A 21,572-nucleotide genomic window follows, 5' to 3' on the forward strand; every position below is an offset into this window, starting at 1 on the left:
CACATTCATATATACATACATACATCTATATATATATATATATATATATATATCGGGGTTTATTGGGGTGGTTTATGAAAAGGGTGAAGTGTTTATGAAAGCAACTTAATTGACATTCAAATTGCTCGTTCAAACACTTGTAATGGAAGCAGTTATTTTCAATATTTCAATATTATACCTATACATATACATACATACAAATATTAAATATATATATATATATATATATATATATATATAATGCCTTAAAAAATCAATTATCCTGAAATTGACGCGCTATTTCTTCCACGGGGTGTAGTAAATAATACTCGCAAATTGTAATAGGACTTTTCGAAGAATTTCTTTATTTATTATTTATTCATATATTTATTATTTTTTTTGATTAAGTTAATAATTAGCACTCATTCTACAAAGTAATAAAATTTTGGGAGTAATTTATTTGTTCATGAGAAATGCAAAACTTTCTGAACATTTTGGCATATCTTAGGTGTGTGCCTGTTTGTTTCTGCAAATATATATATGTGTGTGCGGATACAATTTTTTCTCGACGATTTCGAGAACACAGATCAACCGATTTGAATTATTCATAAAACATTCGGTTTCTATTGATTAGGAGACGTGCTGATTAGTTTTTGGCAAAGGCAGGTCTAGCCGTTGCAAAGATACGGGGCAAAAAGTGTCAAAAATTTTAAGAAAACAGAGTGTCCGATTTGAATGATTAAAAAAACATTTTTCAAAAAACCGATCCTAATTGCTATTGATGCTTGGGTGGAGCGACTATGGCGGATGCTAAGCACCGTCATATGGGTGCAAAAAATGGGAATAGGGTAGACAAGAACTATGGAGGTAGATAGTAAGACAAAAAATCTCTCTCCCAACCAATTTTATAACATTATTGACAAAGAAAAGGACATATGGTGCGCTATATAATTAAATACAATCAATTAAAATAAATTATAATAAAGAAAACTTACTTATAAAATGTACGTGTATACAAAAAAAAAATAACATAGAAAAAAAAAACATTTTTATAAGTCCAGCGTAGACTTCAAAAATAAAAATAAATTTTGTTTTCAATGCCATGAACTCCCTATCAATGTTTATAACGCAGTGCTATTGTTTTAAAAATGTTTTAAAATTTTAAAATACTTTAAATTATAAAATTTTTTTTTTTCAAAAAAAAAAAAATAAATACAAAATCTAATTATTTCAAAGTTTTTAATAAAAATTCAGCTTTTTTAAAAAAAAATCAGCTTTTTTAAAAATATTAATTTTCCGTATGTGAAAAATTGTTTTAAAATGTTTTAACGGATAGACTCATGCTTTTCCATTAGCTCAGAAAAATAATTCTATTACTAAAATGACTATTACGAATTATAGGTTTGTGATAGAAGCGTAAAAATTTACGGCTAGGTAGGTGTTTTTTAATTACAAATTATAAGAAAAATAAAGTAAAGAAAAAACAACAAATAAGAAATGTTACGTGTGGCTAACCTTTACCACTTAGAGATATAAAAAATTGATATTGTCCTATCGTCAGTCATACTAATTATCAAACCTCCTAAATATTGGTCAAACCATTTTGGAAGAGTGTTGCTACTAACATCATGACAAGAATAATATATATATATATATATATATATATAATTATAATTATAATAATGATAATATATGATCAACTTACAAAATTTGCAAGACATTTGTCGTAGGAAACATCGGTGACGGCAACTCCATTATGGCATTGTTATCCAAATAGCTGAAATTGAATAAAAATATTCTATATGAAATAAAATTCTTGCATATGCTTGTTATAAATGAATTATTAAAAAAAATAATTAATACATTACAAATGTTATACTCACAGATAACTTATCTTGAGTTTCCCGAAGTTTTCTAATGCGTTCGCATGTATATGCTTAATGGAGCAATGTCTAAGAACTCTGGAAAAAAATTAAATTACATTATTTAATTGTAATTTAAGTAATAATTTTCATATGAAGGGTTATTTTGATACTAACGCAATTTTTATTACTTTAATTTTTTTTTAAACTTTATGTCTAATTTGTATAAAATATTAAAATCTAGAAATTATGAGAACACAACAATAGACTACTAAAGCAAGTATAAAATAGTTATAAAAATCTAAATGCATAAAATTATATAATACTAATATATAATAATATTAGTATTAATAATATGATTTATATATTTAGAAAATACTTGCAATCAATGATTTATATTTTGTGATTTGTTTTTTGTTTGTTGTTATTTAAGTTGTAGTATGTATATATCAGTACTTCAAAACTGATAATTTTCTTGACCCATGCAAATACTACTTATTTCCTTATTTATGTTTAATAATATTTAAAAAAAAATAATATTGGTTGGTCCAACAAATGCCACGAGCCCACATAAACAAATTATGTGAAATTTATGTAAATATAGAGTGTAATTGACAGATGATTTAGCTTCTATTGTAATAAATCATTGAAAACTGAATTTTACTTTTTTTCATGAATTTTTCACATATTTCATTATTTTATAAAACAAATATCGCCCGGTCCATCTAAAAACAAACTCCAGTCTCAAGTCAATATGAGAGCAATATTGGTAAATATTGGTAAATAAATGCCCAAGATTCAAATATTGCGCTAAGATTCGCCCTTCACCTGGCCAATATTGATTTATACTAAGGTAAAGATAAGTCAAATAAAGATTCGAAACGTTAGCGATGAAGTTTTTAAACCTAAATTTTCTTCTAATAATTGTCTGACAGAATATATTTTTTATTATTATTAACTTCCCGTAGAGTGAGTTATAGTAATCGCAAAAAAATCGAAAATGTAAATTTTTATATATCTTTACGTTTCAAAGGTTTCTGAATATTTTGGCATAAAAAATGGATGTATGCGTGTGTGTGCGTGTGTGTATGTGTGTGCGGATACAAATTTTCGTCGACGATTTCGGGAACACCGATCAACCGAATTGAATAATTAAAAAAACATTTGATTTGTATTGATAAGGAGACGTGCTGATTAGTTTTTGGCGAAGGCAGGTATAACCGTTCCGGAGATACGGGGCAAAAAGTGCCAAAAATGAGAACTCAGTTTTTAAGAGAACCGAGCGTCCGATTTTAATAATTCAAAAAACATTTTACTTGTATTATCAAGACAAAGAATTGATCAAATTTTCATAAAGGCAGGTCTAGCGGTTTCGTTTACTAGTAAAAAAAGTAAAACAAAATGCCATTTGGCGGTCAAAAATGATCATTAGACATACGCACATCAAATTATCAGATATTTTATAAAGATTTTACCAATAAGTATAAATTTTGTTTACATTCCTATGGGTTCCGTACCAATGTTTATCCGTTAGACGGCAACGCGGCGCTTACGCGCTTCGATATTTTGTCTCTATGCAGTTGAAGCAGTACGATTGCTTTGAAAAAACGTTCAAAATTTCTAAAATATTTCAAAATAAATTTAGTTTTAAAAAGTCTTTTTTTTTTCAAAAAAAAGTAAATTTTTGTCAAAAATTTTTAGTTTTTTAAAAATCAAATTAATTCAGAGTAATTTTTTTTCAAAAATGTTAATCTTTTTAAAAAAAAAAATTGGTACGGAAAGTTCCAGCAATTTACCTTAAGGCACGATGCCATGCACCCCAATAGTTTTTTCTAATAATTGTCTGACAGAATATATATTTTTTATTGTTATTTCATATTTTTCACCATGTGATTTTTGCTCATTATTAGAAAAAGAAGATATCCTATTCCCAAAAAGTAGAATTTATTGATAAATGAGAAAATAATCATTTTTTTTAAGGTAAAAAAAACTTTTAGTTTGAGGTTTTAGTTAGAAGTAGTTAATAAATAATATTAGGGGGCGTCCATCAATCACGTGGGCGAGTTTTTAAGGATCTTAAGGACTATAAGAAATAATCTTGGCGCTGAGAGTTTTGCTAAAATGCAAGTCTTCTATATTTATTTAGCCATTCGCTTAATACAAATGAGGTTTTCAGAAAATGTGCAGAAAAGTCGACTTGGAACAACTTCATGAACTCTTAGAATGTAATTTAAATGAAAGAACACCCTGAAAAAAGTTGAAAAAAGATATTAATGGGTTTCTGTAAAGTAATGGATCATCATTACTTTGTAAAAGAAATGTAACGAATATTTGTGTTATGATTATTTGTTATAATATTGTATCCAAAATAATTGGATTATATTAATTAATATATAGATAAGTCAGTGGTATTCGTTCGTGGAATTAATTTCGTCTCGGGGAAAATTACGACCGGAAAATTCTTCGTGTCGGGAAAGAATAGTCTCTTAATTGAGAACTTTCACAAGTGTTGTCTGATGACATTGGATTATTTGTCAAATTATCACTTTTCTTCGTTTGCTCGCGTATTTATAGACGATAGACATATACATGCATATACGTATATATTTTATTTTTCTGAACTAAAAGCTTTTTTAACATTCCGTGAATGCAAATTATAGCATTTTGAAGGTTATGAACATTTTGGCATACCTTAGAAAAAATGGGTTTGCGTGTATATATGTATGGACACAATTTTTTGTTCACGTTTTCGGGTGCACGGATCAATCAATTTGAATGATACAAAAAAAATTCGATTCCTACTGCTGACAGGTCCAATCGTTTGGGAGTACGGAACAAAGAGCACAGAAAATAGAAATCGAGTTTTTGAGAGAACATACCATCCGATTTGAATGATTCAAAGAACATTCAATTTGTAATAATGGAGAAATGTGGTGATTAGTTTTGGGCAAAGACAGGTCGAGTCGTTTCGGGGCAAAAAATGTATTTTACAGTTGCAAAAAAACTTACAAATCGTTTTGATTAATGGGAATAATAATAGGAATAATTAGTATAATTAGTTTTTTGGAACCCTATTGGTTTTTAAGGTCTATAAGTATGATACTCATAAAGTGTTCTTCGAGACCTTTCATTTGATGCCCTACATGTATTTTTACTATATTTGAACATTAAGACCCCCTGTACTGTATATACTACGAATCAATTCGAATCAATTCGAATCGACTTCAATTCGGACTTGTTTGTGCATATATTTATTAAATCTGATGTAACTTTTTAACCGTTTGTCCAAAACCAATGAAATATTCGAAATAAAGAATAATAAATTTACAATATTTTTTCATAATAATAATACACCAAATTTATAAAGCAACTGAATATAAATCGTTACCGTTACTAGATATAAATTTTTGTTGCATTTTTTTAATTTATGATCAAAATAAGCAAATACAATGTTATTCTCAAAATTTTGATTCACTTGTCGCCATGTTATAAAATTCTTCAAAACAAATGGAATTTTACTTATGTTATTTTCATAAGAAACTTTAGGACTATCTTAAAGTTAATATTAAAATCTAAAACTTTTTAGAAAATTTTTTTTGCATTTTGGAAGCATTTTTGAGCAACAAAATTTGAGAACATCCATTTTAAAACCATCCTAATACATTATCACATTTTTCTGTATATATGTATGAATGGAAATTTTTCTACACGGTTATTCAAATTTTGATAAATCTTTTTGATGTTTGTTAAGGAAAAATTTAAGGATTTGAAAGATTATAAAAATACAGTAATATTGTAAAAATAAATAAAAAAAATTGCAAAAACAACATATTGTTTGACAGAACTGATTCCTGCCAGAAATGTCTTTTCACTTAAAATTTGAATTTAGGTTAAACAAAGAGCCAAGACATTATTAGAATCTAATATATTTATGATTATGAATAAGAAAAATATAATGTCTACATTATTATTGCCAAAAGCAGCTCAGATATGCAAGAAATTAAAATAATAGAAAATACAGTACATGTTTGTTGGATGAAATTATATAATTTAGTTTAACAGATTATTTTCAACTCATGCATGTCATATTATGCCTTACTCTACAAAATTATTTCTTCTGAAAAAAAACATAAAACTTATTTAAAAAAATTGTTTAGAAGTTTCATTGTGTCAAAAATTCATTTGTTTGGCATTGGATATGGAATATTTATTTTGTTGATCGTAGATTGAGTAGTGCACATGTGAACAGTATTTGACAAATGAATTCACTTAAAATATGAACATAAGCAATAATGTATATTGAATTATTAGTAAAAAATATAATTTAGATATTATAATTAATAAAAACCTCTAGAGATTCTAAAAATTATAGGCAACATTATTGAAGCAATTATTCTGAGTGAAAAAGTCGAAGGTGATATTTTACTTTTACTGCGGATACTATGATAGAATGATTATTTCTGAATTTGTTATACTGTTTAAAAAATTGCAATTTACAAAATATATATCTTATGTTATAAGATATAAATATAAGACTATAAATGAATCACAAACACAGGACATTAAATAGACAATTATAAAGTATAGGTAGGGGTATTAAAAATTGTTGGAGTTTTTTTAATTGTAGATGTGGGTAGAGGAAAACGTCTGTCGGGTCATCTAGTATATATATATATATATATATATATAATATTAAATATAACTTACAATGATTCTGTCTCCGGAAGACCGTTAAAAAAGTCGTCGTGCAAAGTTCTGAACTCGTTCCCTGTTAAGTCTCTGAAATAGAATAAAACGATCGTTTTATTTCAAACAATATTCATAAAAACATACAGAAATCGTACAATACAAAATAATATTTTTATATATATATATAAATATTTAAATTACAAAATATTACTGCAAGCCAAAAGAATAAAAATGTAGCCTTTGTTGAGAAACCATTTTAAATTTAAGTATGTACTTTACGAACAGTACAAACAAATTTATATACTGATTCTCAGATAAGATAAAACTAAAATGAAATTTTTTATATGCGATTAATTTTAAATTTGAAATCTACATTAACTTTTTGTTTTAGTTGCTTGTCCGAAGTTAATCAAAGGATAAAATATGTGAGAAGGTTATCCAAAAATAAGTACATGTATACTAATTGTAATATACTAGTATACTAAGGTACAAAGATCCAATTACACTTTCAGTAATTATACTGTTTAAAATCAACGAACTACCTGACACCACATAATATGGATCAAACAAACAACTATCCAACTATTTTCAGTAAAATTTTCAGCTTTTTTCTATTTTTTGAAAATTTGTCATCTGTCCCGTTTTGTCCCACGGGCGAGTTGAGAAGGGTAAACCAGCCAGTGGGTAAACATATCCAACCATTTTTTTCACAAAATAACAGCTACATTGTTTAATAATTGTGAAATACAAAATGTATGGAAACTTTGTTTTACAAAAAAATTATTGTATATAACCTTGATCTGGTATTTCCAAAAAAAAATTGTGATGGCTGGTTACCCATATTTTGCCTCATACTTTAAAATAGTTTCAATAAAATATTCTATAATTTTCTTATTTATTTATTTATTTATTTTACGAGCCGTATAATAATATTATAATAAGGCTTAAGTCAATATTTTCTAAGTTTATTATTTATTTATTATTTAATTTTTTTACTATAAACTTATTTATATTTAGTTAATTTTAATTATTTTTAAAAAATTTAATAAGTATTTTAATAATCTTTACAATACTTTTACAATATAATTATTTAATTCAACAAATTTTAGGTTATTTTATCATATTTTAACAAATTTAAGTGTCTTATGTTATTGTTATTATTATTAATGTTATTATTATTAACATTATCATTATCATTTTTATTATTATTATCAAGTATTTTCACAATATAAGTTTTTTCTTTTACAAATTTTTAGGTATTTTGATGAAAGAAATATTTTGTTTCACAATTTTTTAAGTGATTTTTAAATTATAAGTTTTTATTTAGCTAATTATTAAGTTTTTTAACAATAACAGTCATATAAAAATAGTAAGTAAAAAAAAGTCAAATTTGTTTCACAATTTTTTAAGTGTTTTTAAATTATAAGTTTTTAGTTAACTAATTATTAAGTATTCTAACAATAACAGTCATATAAAAATAGTAATAAAAAAAGTCAAAATTTTGTTTCACAATTTTTCAAAAGTTTTTAAATTATAAGTTTTTAGTTAACTAATTATCAAGTATTTTAACAATAACAGTCATATAAAAACAAATTAGTTTTTGAGATAATAATAGTGGACCTTCAAACCCCGCTCTACCCTACATATATTTTATCAAAAATGCCTTATTTTTTACTTCAACTATACGTGAATGAAATTAGTATAAATGTATAAAAATTACAAATTTTTATTAATTAGTATACTTACAATAAGCTGATGTTATTCTTGGGTAATCCTTTTGGTAATGAAGTTAACTTTCTCAAGGAGCAATCCAGGGAACCACTTTTACATTTGCATACGGATTCGTTCATTTTTAACATATCTGAAATAGAACAAAAATATGAAGTTTAGACGTATGAGAAAAAATAGTTATATTTTGATTCCAAATGTCTGTAAAATTGATACTGAAGCACTGTCAATCAATCGAACCGAATTTCTAAAAAAATAGTAGATTTGGATTAGACTTTCCAAACTCATATGTAAGTGTCTGAATTATGAAGTGATCTTACCAAAATCATCATTAAGTATTAATATGGTCCGCAAGCACAGTTTTAAATTGTCTGGGCTATTTTTAATTATTTTTGTGTTGTTGTAAACGTTTAATAAAGTTCTGGCTTGTTTCTACTATGTAAATTAAATTGCATTCGAGACAATTTATTTGATAGACGAGATTTCTAAGTTGTGGGATGTTAAATGGGGTTTTGGTTTTGGTGAAAATAGTGCTAGTCGTTGTACTAAAATTGTTTACAAGTCGGATTCCAGATTTATAAAAACGTTTTTTCCAAAGACAGATGTTTAATGTGTGGCAGACATATTACACCAGAGTGAGTCAGGTAAATCCTTATGTACTATGGAATTGTCAATTTCATTTGAAAGGTACGCGCGTCTATTACTAGTTATGGAGTTTATAAGTTTTGATGATGTTGATATATATAATAATTTTGGCCTTTTTTTCTTACCACATGAAAAGTTCTGTACATCCATTTCGTCGACTTCAGCAGCTGGTCTTTTGCGGTACAGGTGATCCCAATAGGTGTTGCCAAAATCGTCATCTGCAACAAATATATATTTTTTGTTATTACAAATTGTCCTATCATGTTGTCTTATGTGAGAAAAGGTTAAAAATGATGTTTTAGGCATCGGGCCTTAGAACAATTACTAGGATAAATAACAACTTTGTCCTGATCACTATAGTGACCCTAAGTTCCAAACTTTTTTAGGAACAATATTTGTTTCAGATTCACATTTTTTGTTCAAGATTGTCTACAATTTTTGAAAAGTAAAGATTGAAGTTAAATATCAGCTATGAAAAACTACAAATATAGTCATAAAATATGTGACAGTGACATGCCCGACGTAGTATTATATGAAACAATTATGGTAAAGACAATAATCTCTGAATCCAAAAATCAAATGGTGACCTAGCACTTCATTTTTTTTAAACTTTAATTTTCAAATTAGCAAAATGTTAGAAAATGTCCCAAGTGCTTCATACATGTGACAAGACGTGAATTAAGATAGACATATTAAAAATAATATTATGATGAATGTAATTCAGAAGGCTTAAAAACCACATAACACATAGATATTTGTTATCTTTAGTAATTTTTATTTTGAATCATATTAAAAATATTTATACTATCCGTATTTTTATAAGTTATGATCTAAGAATAATAACCCCTTATATTTTAGGTTTAGAATGTTTAAGAAATCTGGTTTTTTATGCACTTTCATTTTTCGATTTTTTTCTGTTTTCTTAAAACATTAACTAATAACTTGCAAAAATAAGGATTTTTGCAATTTTCATGACTTTTCAAAAATCCTATGAATTCATGCCTCTTGACCGAATAGCTTCTTAAAAAACGATACTAATGAAGTTGTCCTCATTGAGAAATTCTAAAAAAAAGGTAGTAAATTCAGCCCGCAAGAGGACAACTTATGTCAAATTCCGTAGTGTATATAAATTTATTTAAAAAAATTATTCATAAACTCGTAGCAGAAATGTTCGTGAAGAGCTTTGTCTAACGTTTTTACCAAGAAAAGTTCTACTATTCAGGCACCAAGAAGTTGTCCTACATCTCTGAATTCCAAATTCCAAACTTCATTAGCACACCTTGCTGTTTAACTAACCTAAATATATTTTTTACCTTTGAAAAAGGTCAAACAATATATTTAACTAATACATTCCGACCTAAATACTCCTACTGCTTCAATATTTTTATTTTAATCCAATTCATCATTTTATCCAAGACTCAGTGAACAGTACTAACGAGTTGTCCGAACGGATTAAAAAGTTTTAATTATGTTTTTCTTTTTCAAAAATACGCTACAGTTTATTTGTAACGCGTCGAATCACTAATTGATTGATTAAATCAATTAATGTCGATATTTATTGACGCGCGTCAATTTTAATTTAACGCGGATGGTGAGAGATTATATACTGGAAAGTAAAATCCGCACATCGGCGCGGTAATAAAATCGGCATGAAGTTGGAAACATTTTGTCCCGACTAGTTAATTTATCAATATTATATAAATTGCATATAAGCACTTATTAATTGCATATTAATAAGTCTTTGAATGCAACATCGACAAATTAATAAATTTTGTTGGTGAATCAAGATGGCCGTTTGTACGAACTTCACATCGCACACACTATTTCTTTTGATACGTTGTGATGCATTGTGAGAGTAAAAATTAAATATTTATTTAATTTCGTGGAAATAATATAATATAAATTTAAAAAAATTGGATTAATTACACATTAAAGCTATAGATCCAAAACAAGTCACATCATATGGAATAAAAACCAAAGTCACTGATGAGTATTTGATGAACTTTACCGAAGTAATAATTGAAAACTTACTGATACAATGGAATGCACCAAGTGCAATACCAAAATCAATTTGGCTGGCAAATCAACTAAAGTTACGTGGACCAGTCTTAGAACAAAAGTTTAAAACTTATTTAGATGGCATCTATTTCACGATAGGATATGTCTGACTGATTGGAAAAAACAACAACGATATTTGTCTGCTCCTGCAAATATTAGTTAATTTAAGAGTAAGTCTGTGGAATTTGTCAATTTTAGACAACATTTAATATCGGGCTGAAGTTGCAAAATTTCAAGAAGAGTCACCTGTGAAGCCAACTTTACTCGATCCGTGACCAGAACAAAATTAGGACGAGATGAAGTATCACGAGCTTCACAAGAATTTTTCATGGACAAAATGAAGACACTTTGTACTTATTAAAATACTTAATTGCTAAATAGTGATTATACACAGCGCTATCTATCTAACTGCCTTACTAAATTTATCATAAAATATCATAAACTCAATTATTTTGAAGGATTTTCTTTCGTGATCAGTTGACACAAATTTTGTGTAAAATTTGTTGGCTTATAGTAGAATGAATTGATAACTTACCACAATTAAGTTCGTCAGATCCGTCCAGGCAATCTGCATGTCCGTCGCAATTTTGACGCTGAAGAATACAATATTGGTTGTCCTCACATCGGAACATTCCAACTGGACATTTTAACGCCACCTGTGTTTTGTTCACACCCGAATCCTCACCTGAAATGATAGATAAAAAAAATTGTAGATCTTGTGTACATAGTTTGAAATTCTAGAACACAAATTATACTGAGTGACACTGGTGCATCAAGAAAATTTGTTTGGAGCTCTCTGGTTTCATAAACCTAATTTGAAATGCATATAAAGTAAATATTAATATTTTTGTCCCACATGTGGTTATGTAAAAATACACCTGAAATATTTTGAATAGTTATGAAAAGATTGAATAATTTGAACTTGTATCGATGTATTGTTCACCAGTACTTTCTTTATATAAATAAGCAGTTAAAGCAGTTAAAGTGATATGTATTTGCTGTGCGTTCAGGCGTTTCATACATAAAACCTTACTTCACGTGTGTGTTATCAATAGCACATCAGAAAGATGCAGTTAGGATACCATAGTTTTCTTGACGTCTGTGTGTTCTTAGGTGAGGTTTTTTATTTAAAACGCCTGACTGTACAGAAAATACATAGCATTTTGAACGTTTGTACTACCAATTTAAATAAAGATTGGAATGTAACATACCGTTGCCATAACAATGTTATGTTACATTTTTATTTTATTGGAGAACTGACCTCTTGATGTCAATATTGAATCTTTATATATTTTTCAATGCCCTTACAAAGCATTTGATCTATAATTTCATATCATTCTGCATAATGCATACTTTTAAAAAAATATATGCAAAATAAACTGTTATTATCTGAAATGTAGAATTTATTGATAGTTCAGTGTTCAAATTATCAACATATTACCTTGACGTTGAAAAAATATATATTTTTAACATATTTTCCAAAATATACTAAAATCAGGATTTTTTCAAGTGTCAAAGCATTTTCTAAAATCTATTTGAGCTAAATCAAAATTTTCTACAATATCAATAAATCTAAAACATTTTTCTGACATCAAGTTTCTATCTAGAATATGAAATAACCAAAAAAAATCCAAGTTTTTCCAAGATATCCAAATTTAAATCCTAATTTCTATAATATCAAATCATAATATTCTATAACTTTTTGGTTATAATAAATAATAACATTTTTGGCTAAAGTATAAAAAAAAACTTATACAATCTTTTATTTTCTATATTATCAAAAATTTTTAAACTATCCAAATTTTTAACAAAATATCAAAATTGTCGTAAATACCAATTTTCTATACTGGGGAATTATGTAAATTTTAAGTCTTCAAAATTTTTACAAAAACATAGGTAAAACGCTTTTTGCAATAAGAGTAACCAACTACTTAGTCTTTGGGTGCAATATCATAATTGACCTCATTGATCAACTTTATTAATATATTTGTTGGTGCTTACGGTGTCACGGCACAATTCTATACACCACTAGTTCAATATTGATTTTACAACAAATATTTCCTTTATCGACGCCTAATTCCTTACCCCTACAAGTTGGAGTCTTAAAGTAAATAGTTAACTAGGCAGTCGAGACAATTTGGCCCTTCAGCCAAATTTATTTTCGTCGATCGCTTTGGTAACCAAAGTGCGGTTGCTTTCTGTCGAATTTATGATAGCAATTGACATTGTCGATTGTGTTTGGTACGAAAACCTGTAAATCGAGACGATATACTGTTCTGTAATTCACCAAGGACAAGGTACTAAATGTTCTGGAAGGGCTAGGTAAATCGATGGAAATTTATATGCAGAACGCAAACCCTTCTGGATTTAGGAAACATGATTAGATAGAAGTTTTTTAATTAACTTCCCGAAGGAGAAGTTTATGTTTTCATCAAAAAATCCGATTCGCTAATTTTATGTTTTCTCGACGTTTCAAGCCATTCTGAATCGAATGAGACCAAATTTGGAAAAAGTATGTGTGTGTGTGTGTGTGTGTGTGTACGTGAACAGATTTTTTGCCGTAAATCGACGTTTTCTCGAAAACGGCTGGGTCGATTTCAAAAATTTAAAAACCATTCGATGTATCTCGACGAGAACTATTGTTTGTGCAACGATCGGCCAAGCCGTTTCTTTATAGATGGCAGAAAAGTGAAAAATTTTTCGTCTACGTTTTAGCCCGCAATTCTGAATCGATTTTGAAAATTCAAAAACCGTTCGAAAGATATTGATTGGGAATCGTGCTGATTAGTTTTTGGTAGAGATCGGCCGGGCCGTTTTCTTGTAATAAAGTTTAAAAAAAAAAATTTCGACGATTTTTATGATTATTTTTTTGACGATAGATACCATAGTCTTCTAGATCATACTAAAATATTACGGCCCTACGACAACTGGTTCAGCTTTAAAAATTCGTCAAAGTTTGCAAAAATCAGTATGGTCTTTTTGGCATTTGTCAAAATTAGACTTTTGATCGACGTTTTTTCAAAAACGCCTGAACCGATTTTAGAAATTTAAAAGCCATTTGATGTATTTCTTTGAGGACTATCGTTTGTCAGTTTTGTGCAACGATCTGACAAGCCGTTTCTTTGTAATTCGAAAAAAAGTGTTAAACTTTTCGTCCACATTTAAGCTCATCGTCATCGCTCATCAAAATCTACCGAGCCGTTTTCTTGTAATTAACTATTGAAAAAAAGTGTTAAATTTTCGTCGACATTTAAGCTCATCCTACCGAACCGATTTTAAAAAATCAATAACTGTTCGAAAGATATTAGTTGGGAATAATACTGATTAATTTTAGGTGAAAATCTACCGAGCCGTTTTCTTGTAATTAACTGTTGAAAAAAAGTGTTAAATTTTCGTCGACAATTAAGCTCATCCTACCGAACCGATTTTAAAATATCAAAAACTGTTCGAAAGATATTAGTTGAAAATGGTACTGATTAATTTTAGGTGAAAATCTACCGAGCCGTTTTCTTGTAATTAACTGTTGAAAAAAAGTGTTAAATTTTCGTCGACATTTAAGTTCATCCTACCGAACCGATTTTAAAAAATCAATAACTGTTCGAAAGATATTAGTTGGGAATAATACTGATTAATTTTAGGTGAAAATCTACCGAGCCGTTTTCTTGTAATTAACTGTTGAAAAAAAGTGTTAAATTTTCGTCGACAATTAAGCTCATCCTACCGAACCGATTTTAAAATATCAAAAACTGTTCGAAAGATATTAGTTGGAAATGGTACTGATTAATTTTAGGTGAAAATCTACCGAGCCGTTTTCTTGTAATTAACTGTTGAAAAAAAGTGTTAAATTTTCGTCGACATTTAAGTTCATCCTACCGAACCGATTTTAAAAAATCAATAACTGTTCGAAAGATATTAGTTGGGAATAATACTGATTAATTTTAGGTGAAAATCTACCGAGCCGTTTTCTTGTAATTAACTGTTGAAAAAAAAATTTAAGCCGATTTTCATGGAACTTTTTTTGGCGATATACATCATGGTCTTATAGAACTTACTGTAATATTACGGCCTTACGACAAGTAGTTTAATTTTACAAATTTGTCAAAGTTTGCTAAAATTATTATTGTTTTTTTTTTTAAAGTAGGATTGATCAAGTATATTATTTACACATTTTTTTTTAATTAAGTCGATTATTTACACATATCGGGAAGTTCATGTAACTTGCCTCAAGGCAAAATACCAATACCAACTAGTTTTATATATAACTAACAAACCCGACGAACACCATTTCGCCACCAGATGTTTTCGTGAGAAAGATGAAAGTTTTGTTTGTTTGTTTTATATTTGAAAAGGAAAAAATTGATTTTATTGCACAACAGTAATGAATTTATTTCGATTACAAAAATGAAGTATTTTTTAGTTGAAGTTCTCTAAGTAAATGAAAGTGAATCCGCAAATTATCCGTTTCATTGAAGTGCTCTTTGGTAAACCACATTTTTTGTTTTCTGGTCCGACGTTAACACAAACAAAGCGGATGGTTTTCCAACTCGTGAACAGGCAACGTATAACTGCCCATGTGAAAAACAATGATTTTCTAAATAATCTATTTGAAATTTATCCCGCAAACACTAAGCGATTGGCCTTGCGACTTGTTAGTTGTCATTGCGAACGCAAGGCGAACTGGAACTTGCAATCGTTTGAAGTCAAACAGAAGACCAGTCGGAATCATTGGTATGTCACCAAATCGCCAGCAATTTTTGATTGAATGGTGAAATTCAGTGCGTGTACATCATATTTCTAGGCGGCAAGAATTGCTCGTAGACTTAACCAAGCATAATTCTGAAAATTTTCACTAATGTCATTATTCGAATTTTTAATTTCTGTGCGTGAAGTTCCAGCAATTTGCATTAGGGCACGATGCCATGCACCACTAATTTTCTTATCTATAAACCTTGCGGAGCCCGAAACCTTTCCAAAGAATGCAAAATTGTCGAAATCGGTTCGTGCGTTCTGGAGTTAAATCATCAGGAAGGAAAACCCGATTTATTTTTATATATATGTAGACTTATTTTTATATATGTGTAGATAATCTATTTGAAATTATTTAAAACAATTATTGATTATTTTCATTACTCGAATTTTTAATTACGGTGCGTGAAGTTCCAGCAATTTGCATTAGGGCACGATGCCATGCACGACTAATTTTCTTATCTATAAACCTTGCGGAGCCCAATACCTTTCCAAAGAATGCAAAATTGTCGAAATCGGTTTGTGCGTTCTGGTGTTAAATCGTCAGGAAGGAAAACCCGACTTATTTTTATATATATATGTAGATTACCTATCTATTTTGTGAAGATATTTAGTAATTGTTATGGTAATTTTTGCAGAAGGCTATTAGAAAGCAACCTACATGTAGACATATTTGATATTAAGAAAAAAATATTAAAAGTCGACTCGCTTTTTAATATTGGTATATTTTTTGCATTAGAAGGCAAATTGAATTAGAATGCAAAACCTCCTGTATTTAGGAAACAATATTATCCAGCATTATTCTTTTATATATAAAATTCTTCTATAATTATGTATGAAAATATAAACGATTATTCGGATTTAGATGAATCTTTCTAGAGTTTAAGGGATTTTTTTAGGATGTATGTGATTATACGAAATATTGTAATATTGTAGAAATAAATAGAAAAATTGCAAAAAACGACGTGTCATTGTTCGACATTGAAAATATTTGAGACAATGTTTGGCTTTGAAAACAAATGAAAACTGTCATCTGCCAAAAATTTCAATTTACTTACGAGCCTAGACAATATTAGAATACATATAATAAATTCATGGTTATGAATAAAAAGAATAAAATGTCTACATTATTATTTCTGAAGAGTAGCTGAGATGTGCTAGAAATTAAAATAATATAAGATAAAGTATATGTATGGCAGATTCAATGATACACATATATGAACAGGATTTGACAAATTATTTCACTTAAAATATAAAATTAAGTAATAATCAGGACCGATCCTACTTTGGATGCAACGCATGCAAAAAATACAAGCGCACGCATTAAGGGGCGCCTATACAAGATTCTGATATGAAATTTTCAAAAATTGCAATTTGGGTATCTATTTCCCTTCCCGGTTTCCCCTAAAGAGATGAACTCATTATCTGCATACGAACATACATAATGTAACACAATCTAAATAAAATTTATTTCGCGATATAATTCAATGCAAAGTTGCTGCAACTTTAAGATAATGTGCAAAGTTTCGTAATTAAACTTTCCTAATAGCCTCGCACGATTGTTACATGTAATATTATTGCAAAAACAACTTACTCTGTTAATTTTTACAAGAGTTTTACACCTTAATGAAAATTAAGAGTTAACTAGTGGTGTATTCCATAGTGTGCTCGAAACTAAAAAATATGATATATGATGTTAAACAAATCTTCTGTATATAAAAATGGATGTATGTCGACATGTGTGTTTGTGTGTAAATGTTGTGCATTCATAGACCATCGCCGTGAAAATTTGGGAAATTGTTGATAAATCTCCAGACAGGTTTTGGAAATTTTGATTGAAGCCAATTGGTTGGGGTGCGGACTATCTTACAATTAATATTAAGAGCTAAAACTTTCAAAGAATTGAAAAACATTTGAGCCCCTGGAAGCAAAAAAATTCAAAAATATCCATATTGAGGATTACCCCTGATGTCCAGAAGTTCTTGCGACTTACTTTAGCGCAAAATGCCACTAATATCTAGTCTCCTCGCAAATTTTATTCCTTGTTTTTATTCGGGACATATTGAATTCCTAAGGTTTATTGAACGCACTTTTCTTTGCGAATAAAAAATCTTTCGTTTGAATTCGGCGCCAGGAAGGAATTTAATCAATTTCGCGCTATCTGGAAGGATACACTTAAAAGGGCTAACATGTATCCTTTTTGCTCTACAGAACGTGAATGAAATTAAAATCGGCACTTCTCCTGGCTCACATTTCAATTTTAATATATATATATATATATATATATATATATATATGCATTTATAAGTATTTAAAGTACCAATACAATTTTGTGTAGGGGAGCTAGGGGCTTATTGTAATAGGAGTAAGTAGTAACAGGCGTTTTTAATAGGGTCTGGAACTATATTTATTTATCAACTTCTCGTAGGGTAAGTTATAGTAATTGCCAGAAAATCGAAAATGAAATTTTTTATATATCTTTACGTTTCAAAGGTTTCTGAACATTTTGGCATACTTTAGGAAAAATCGATGTGTGTGTGTATGTGTGAGCGGATACAAACTTTTGTCGACAATTTTGGGAATTTTTTATCAACATACACAAACTTGTTTGTAGAATTGTCGCCTAATTTAGTGAGCACCTATAAATTTGAATTTATTTAAAACAATTATTGAATATTTTCATTCCTCAAATTTTTAATTACGGTACGGAAAGTTTCAGCTATTTGCCTTAAGGCACGATGCCATGCACCACTAGTTTTTTCTTATTAAAACATCCATTTTTTGTACTGTTCAATTTACCAAATACCTTATAAGATCAAACAGTATCTCAAATGTATCGAATGTATCTTTTTATTTAAGGAAATAAAAAGTTGGAGCTATTTTCGGGCAATTATTATCATTGAAAAATACGACTGAACTCGTAAATCATATGCAGTGTCCAAAAACGTATAATAAAACACATCTGTACACAATGACGTGTATATATATTTTATGCTAAGATAAAAACTACATTTCCCGTGATATTTACAGCTGCAATTAAATTTTTTATTCACTTTCGCACAATAAGCCTGTCTCTAACAGGATAGATATATTCATATTTGTTTTTATGATAAATTCTATAAATATATTGAATTTTATCGTCGATATTTCTCTCACATTATCTGAGTGAGCGATGGTCGACGTTCGACTCAGTAATAAAACACGTTCAATGCCACTTGAACGTCGTAAACCGTGCGTTATCATCGACATTTATTTTTATTTCATCAATGTTATGTGTTTATATTATGCTGTTAATGTTCCCGAAAAAAATGTGTCGACGAATATGTTATTTGGGATACTGATACGAAGTTTGGGAAAAGAAAATTATTTCCAGGGAAAAGTAGGTACGACTACTCGTTGGAGTCATTCATTCTACGTTAGAGCCAAAAACTACTAGAAGTAGACATGGGTTCTGTTTTGTAACTTTCCGTAGTTTAAGTTATAGTAATCGCAAAAAAATTGAAAATGAAAATTTTTATGTATCTTTAGGGGGAAGTCCCGTAACGCCGGACGGCACTTAAAGCCGGACACTCTATTTAACCCGTATAATTTAGGCGAGTATAAATCTTTTTATTTCAAAATACAAGTGAAAGGGGCGCGAGGGACACACAGGTGTAGGATCACGCGCCAAGACTCACCTGTGACGCACACGGCTAAGGCGGGAGCAACCCTTTGTTGGTTTAGGCGCAAAAACACAGCGTCACCTAAATAACAATGGAAGTAATTCTAGTATATTTATGCATTTATCTTTTAGTGCCATTCAAAAATAATGATTGTTATCCGTAAAATGGTAAAATATTATTAGATATTTTGAACAATTTTAGTAGATACCACCAAATGAACGAAATTGTCTGTCTTTTAGCACCGGACACTAAGTCGTCCCTTAGCGCCGGAAGTAAACATATTGATATTTCTTGTGAGAATTCACATAATTTATTCGAATTATTTAATTTTGTTCCATATGAATGGTAACGGTCACAACATACCCCCATTTTTCGTATTTTCTAAACAAAGAATGAAAATCTTATGATGAATGCTCCAGCTGAGAGCATCGGTGTGGCCCAGCCAAAAGGGTGGATAATTAGTGATTTTTGTTGCAATATCTAAGAATATTCGTCAAACACAAATGTGCAGATATTTCAGAGTGTGGAGATGGCTACATATGTGTTCAATGCTGGTTATTTTGAAATGTGAGGTACTAGGTGCCACTTCGTAAAATCACATTTTTTGTTACCAATGTTTGATTGATAGTATTAATTATGGTTTTGCAAAGATTGCGTTTTTGTTAATTTAGTTTGATTTTTTAACTTTGTTGTCTAATTAACATAAGTCATAATTTAATAAACATTTCTTAAAATATTTTTTGATTTATTTATAAATAACCTTAGGTGTCCGGCACTCGGAGACTTCCCCCTACGTTTCAAAAGTTTCCGAATATTTTGGCGTACCCTAGAAAGATTGGATGTGTGTGTGCGTGTGTGTATGTATATGTATATGTGTATGCGAGCGGATACAAATTTTGGTCGACGATTTCGGTAACACAGTTCAACCGATTTAAATTATTCAAAAAACATTCGATTTCTATTGATAAGAAGACGTGCTGATTAGTTTTTGGCAAAGGCAGGTCTAACTGTTCCAAAGATACGGGGCAAAAAGTGCCTGAAAATTTATTTTTGAAGAGAACAGAGGGTCGGATTTGAATAATTCAAAAAACATTTTACTTGTATTGACAAGATGAAGAACTGTGCTCACAACCAAAAAAACTAACAACGTAATAAAATTCTTTTGTTGTGGATTTTGAAAATTGCTATTTTTCTTCCGATAGCAACGTTGTAAGAATCAATATGCTAGCTGGTTATACATCTTTTTCCTTCTACTTTCAAATACTGTTATTAAAAAATTTTTAACTTCACTTATTTTAGAGATATCGGTGGTGATCCTTTTTACCCGCCACGCTCTACCCTATTAATGTTTCTAGTATAATCGCGTGCGATATTTCAATTTCATTATAATTTTTTATTTTTCGTATTTTTAAGTTTCGGAATAAAAACCTTACAAGGGACGAAATTTATGGCTTACATACTTTCCCACATACAACGAATCCGTTTAATTTCCCGTTTATGTTTTCGCCTTGGCGTGTGCACATTTTGTATTTTTCATTTTTTATGTATTTTTGCTCTATGTAATATGTAAATCGTATGCAGTGTTTTGTTCTTAAATAATTCATATGTTCAGAGAATAAGTGGCCGGAGGGATTAACGGATAAAATATTGTCGAGAGCACATATGAATGCAATTGTTGTTTTATACTGTGACGAAAATATCCGTCAAATGAAGTCGCTGGGTAATAAATATATTAGAGATAAATTTTTATCGAACATATGAGTTTAAAAGGCAGAAAATTCAGAAACAGTACTTGTCTTATTACTGGTATCCTATTAACAAAATATATCTTAATAATTGTTATTTTAGTTAACTCTTTTTAACTTCCCGTAGGGTACGTTATAGTAATGGGCCGAAAATGTGAAATGAAAATGTTGGCATATATTCACGTTTCAGGAGTTTCTGAACATTTTGGCATACCGCTAAAAATTGATATGTGTATGTGTCCGCAATTTTTCGTCGTTCAAAAAGCGTTTGAGTCTTGTTTATAGGGAGATGTGCTGCTGATTATAAATCGGTTATTCCATACTCCAAACATTGAATTATCATTTTTGTTTTTTTGCCTCATATCTTCGAAACGGCTAGACCTGTCTATGCCAAAAACTAACCTGTCTATGCCTAATTGTTCAAAGACCTTAAACTTGAAGATATATAAACAATAAAT

The 21,572-nt window shown here is 29.1% G+C and overlaps 1 protein-coding gene across 1 annotated transcript in view; it reads right to left on the reverse strand.

Moving 5' to 3' along the window:
• The window catches only part of LOC113374647 (relaxin receptor 2-like), a 100,084-nt gene that overhangs the window by 60,808 nt on the left and 17,704 nt on the right, over positions 1-21,572 (reverse strand). Inside the window, exons 2-5 of the mRNA XM_026614623.1 lie at positions 11,497-11,646; positions 9,029-9,121; positions 8,277-8,391; positions 6,549-6,620 (exon numbers count right to left, since the gene is read on the reverse strand). Coding sequence (XP_026470408.1) covers positions 6,549-6,620; positions 8,277-8,391; positions 9,029-9,121; positions 11,497-11,646 — 430 coding nt within the window. The remainder of the gene's footprint in view (positions 1-6,548; positions 6,621-8,276; positions 8,392-9,028; positions 9,122-11,496; positions 11,647-21,572) is intronic.

The sequence above is a fragment of the Ctenocephalides felis genome, unplaced genomic scaffold (assembly GCF_003426905.1).
Source record: "Ctenocephalides felis isolate EL2017-DRISC unplaced genomic scaffold, ASM342690v1 CF-g0.4_SCAFFOLD_01886, whole genome shotgun sequence".
Lineage (NCBI taxonomy): Eukaryota > Metazoa > Arthropoda > Insecta > Siphonaptera > Pulicidae > Ctenocephalides > Ctenocephalides felis.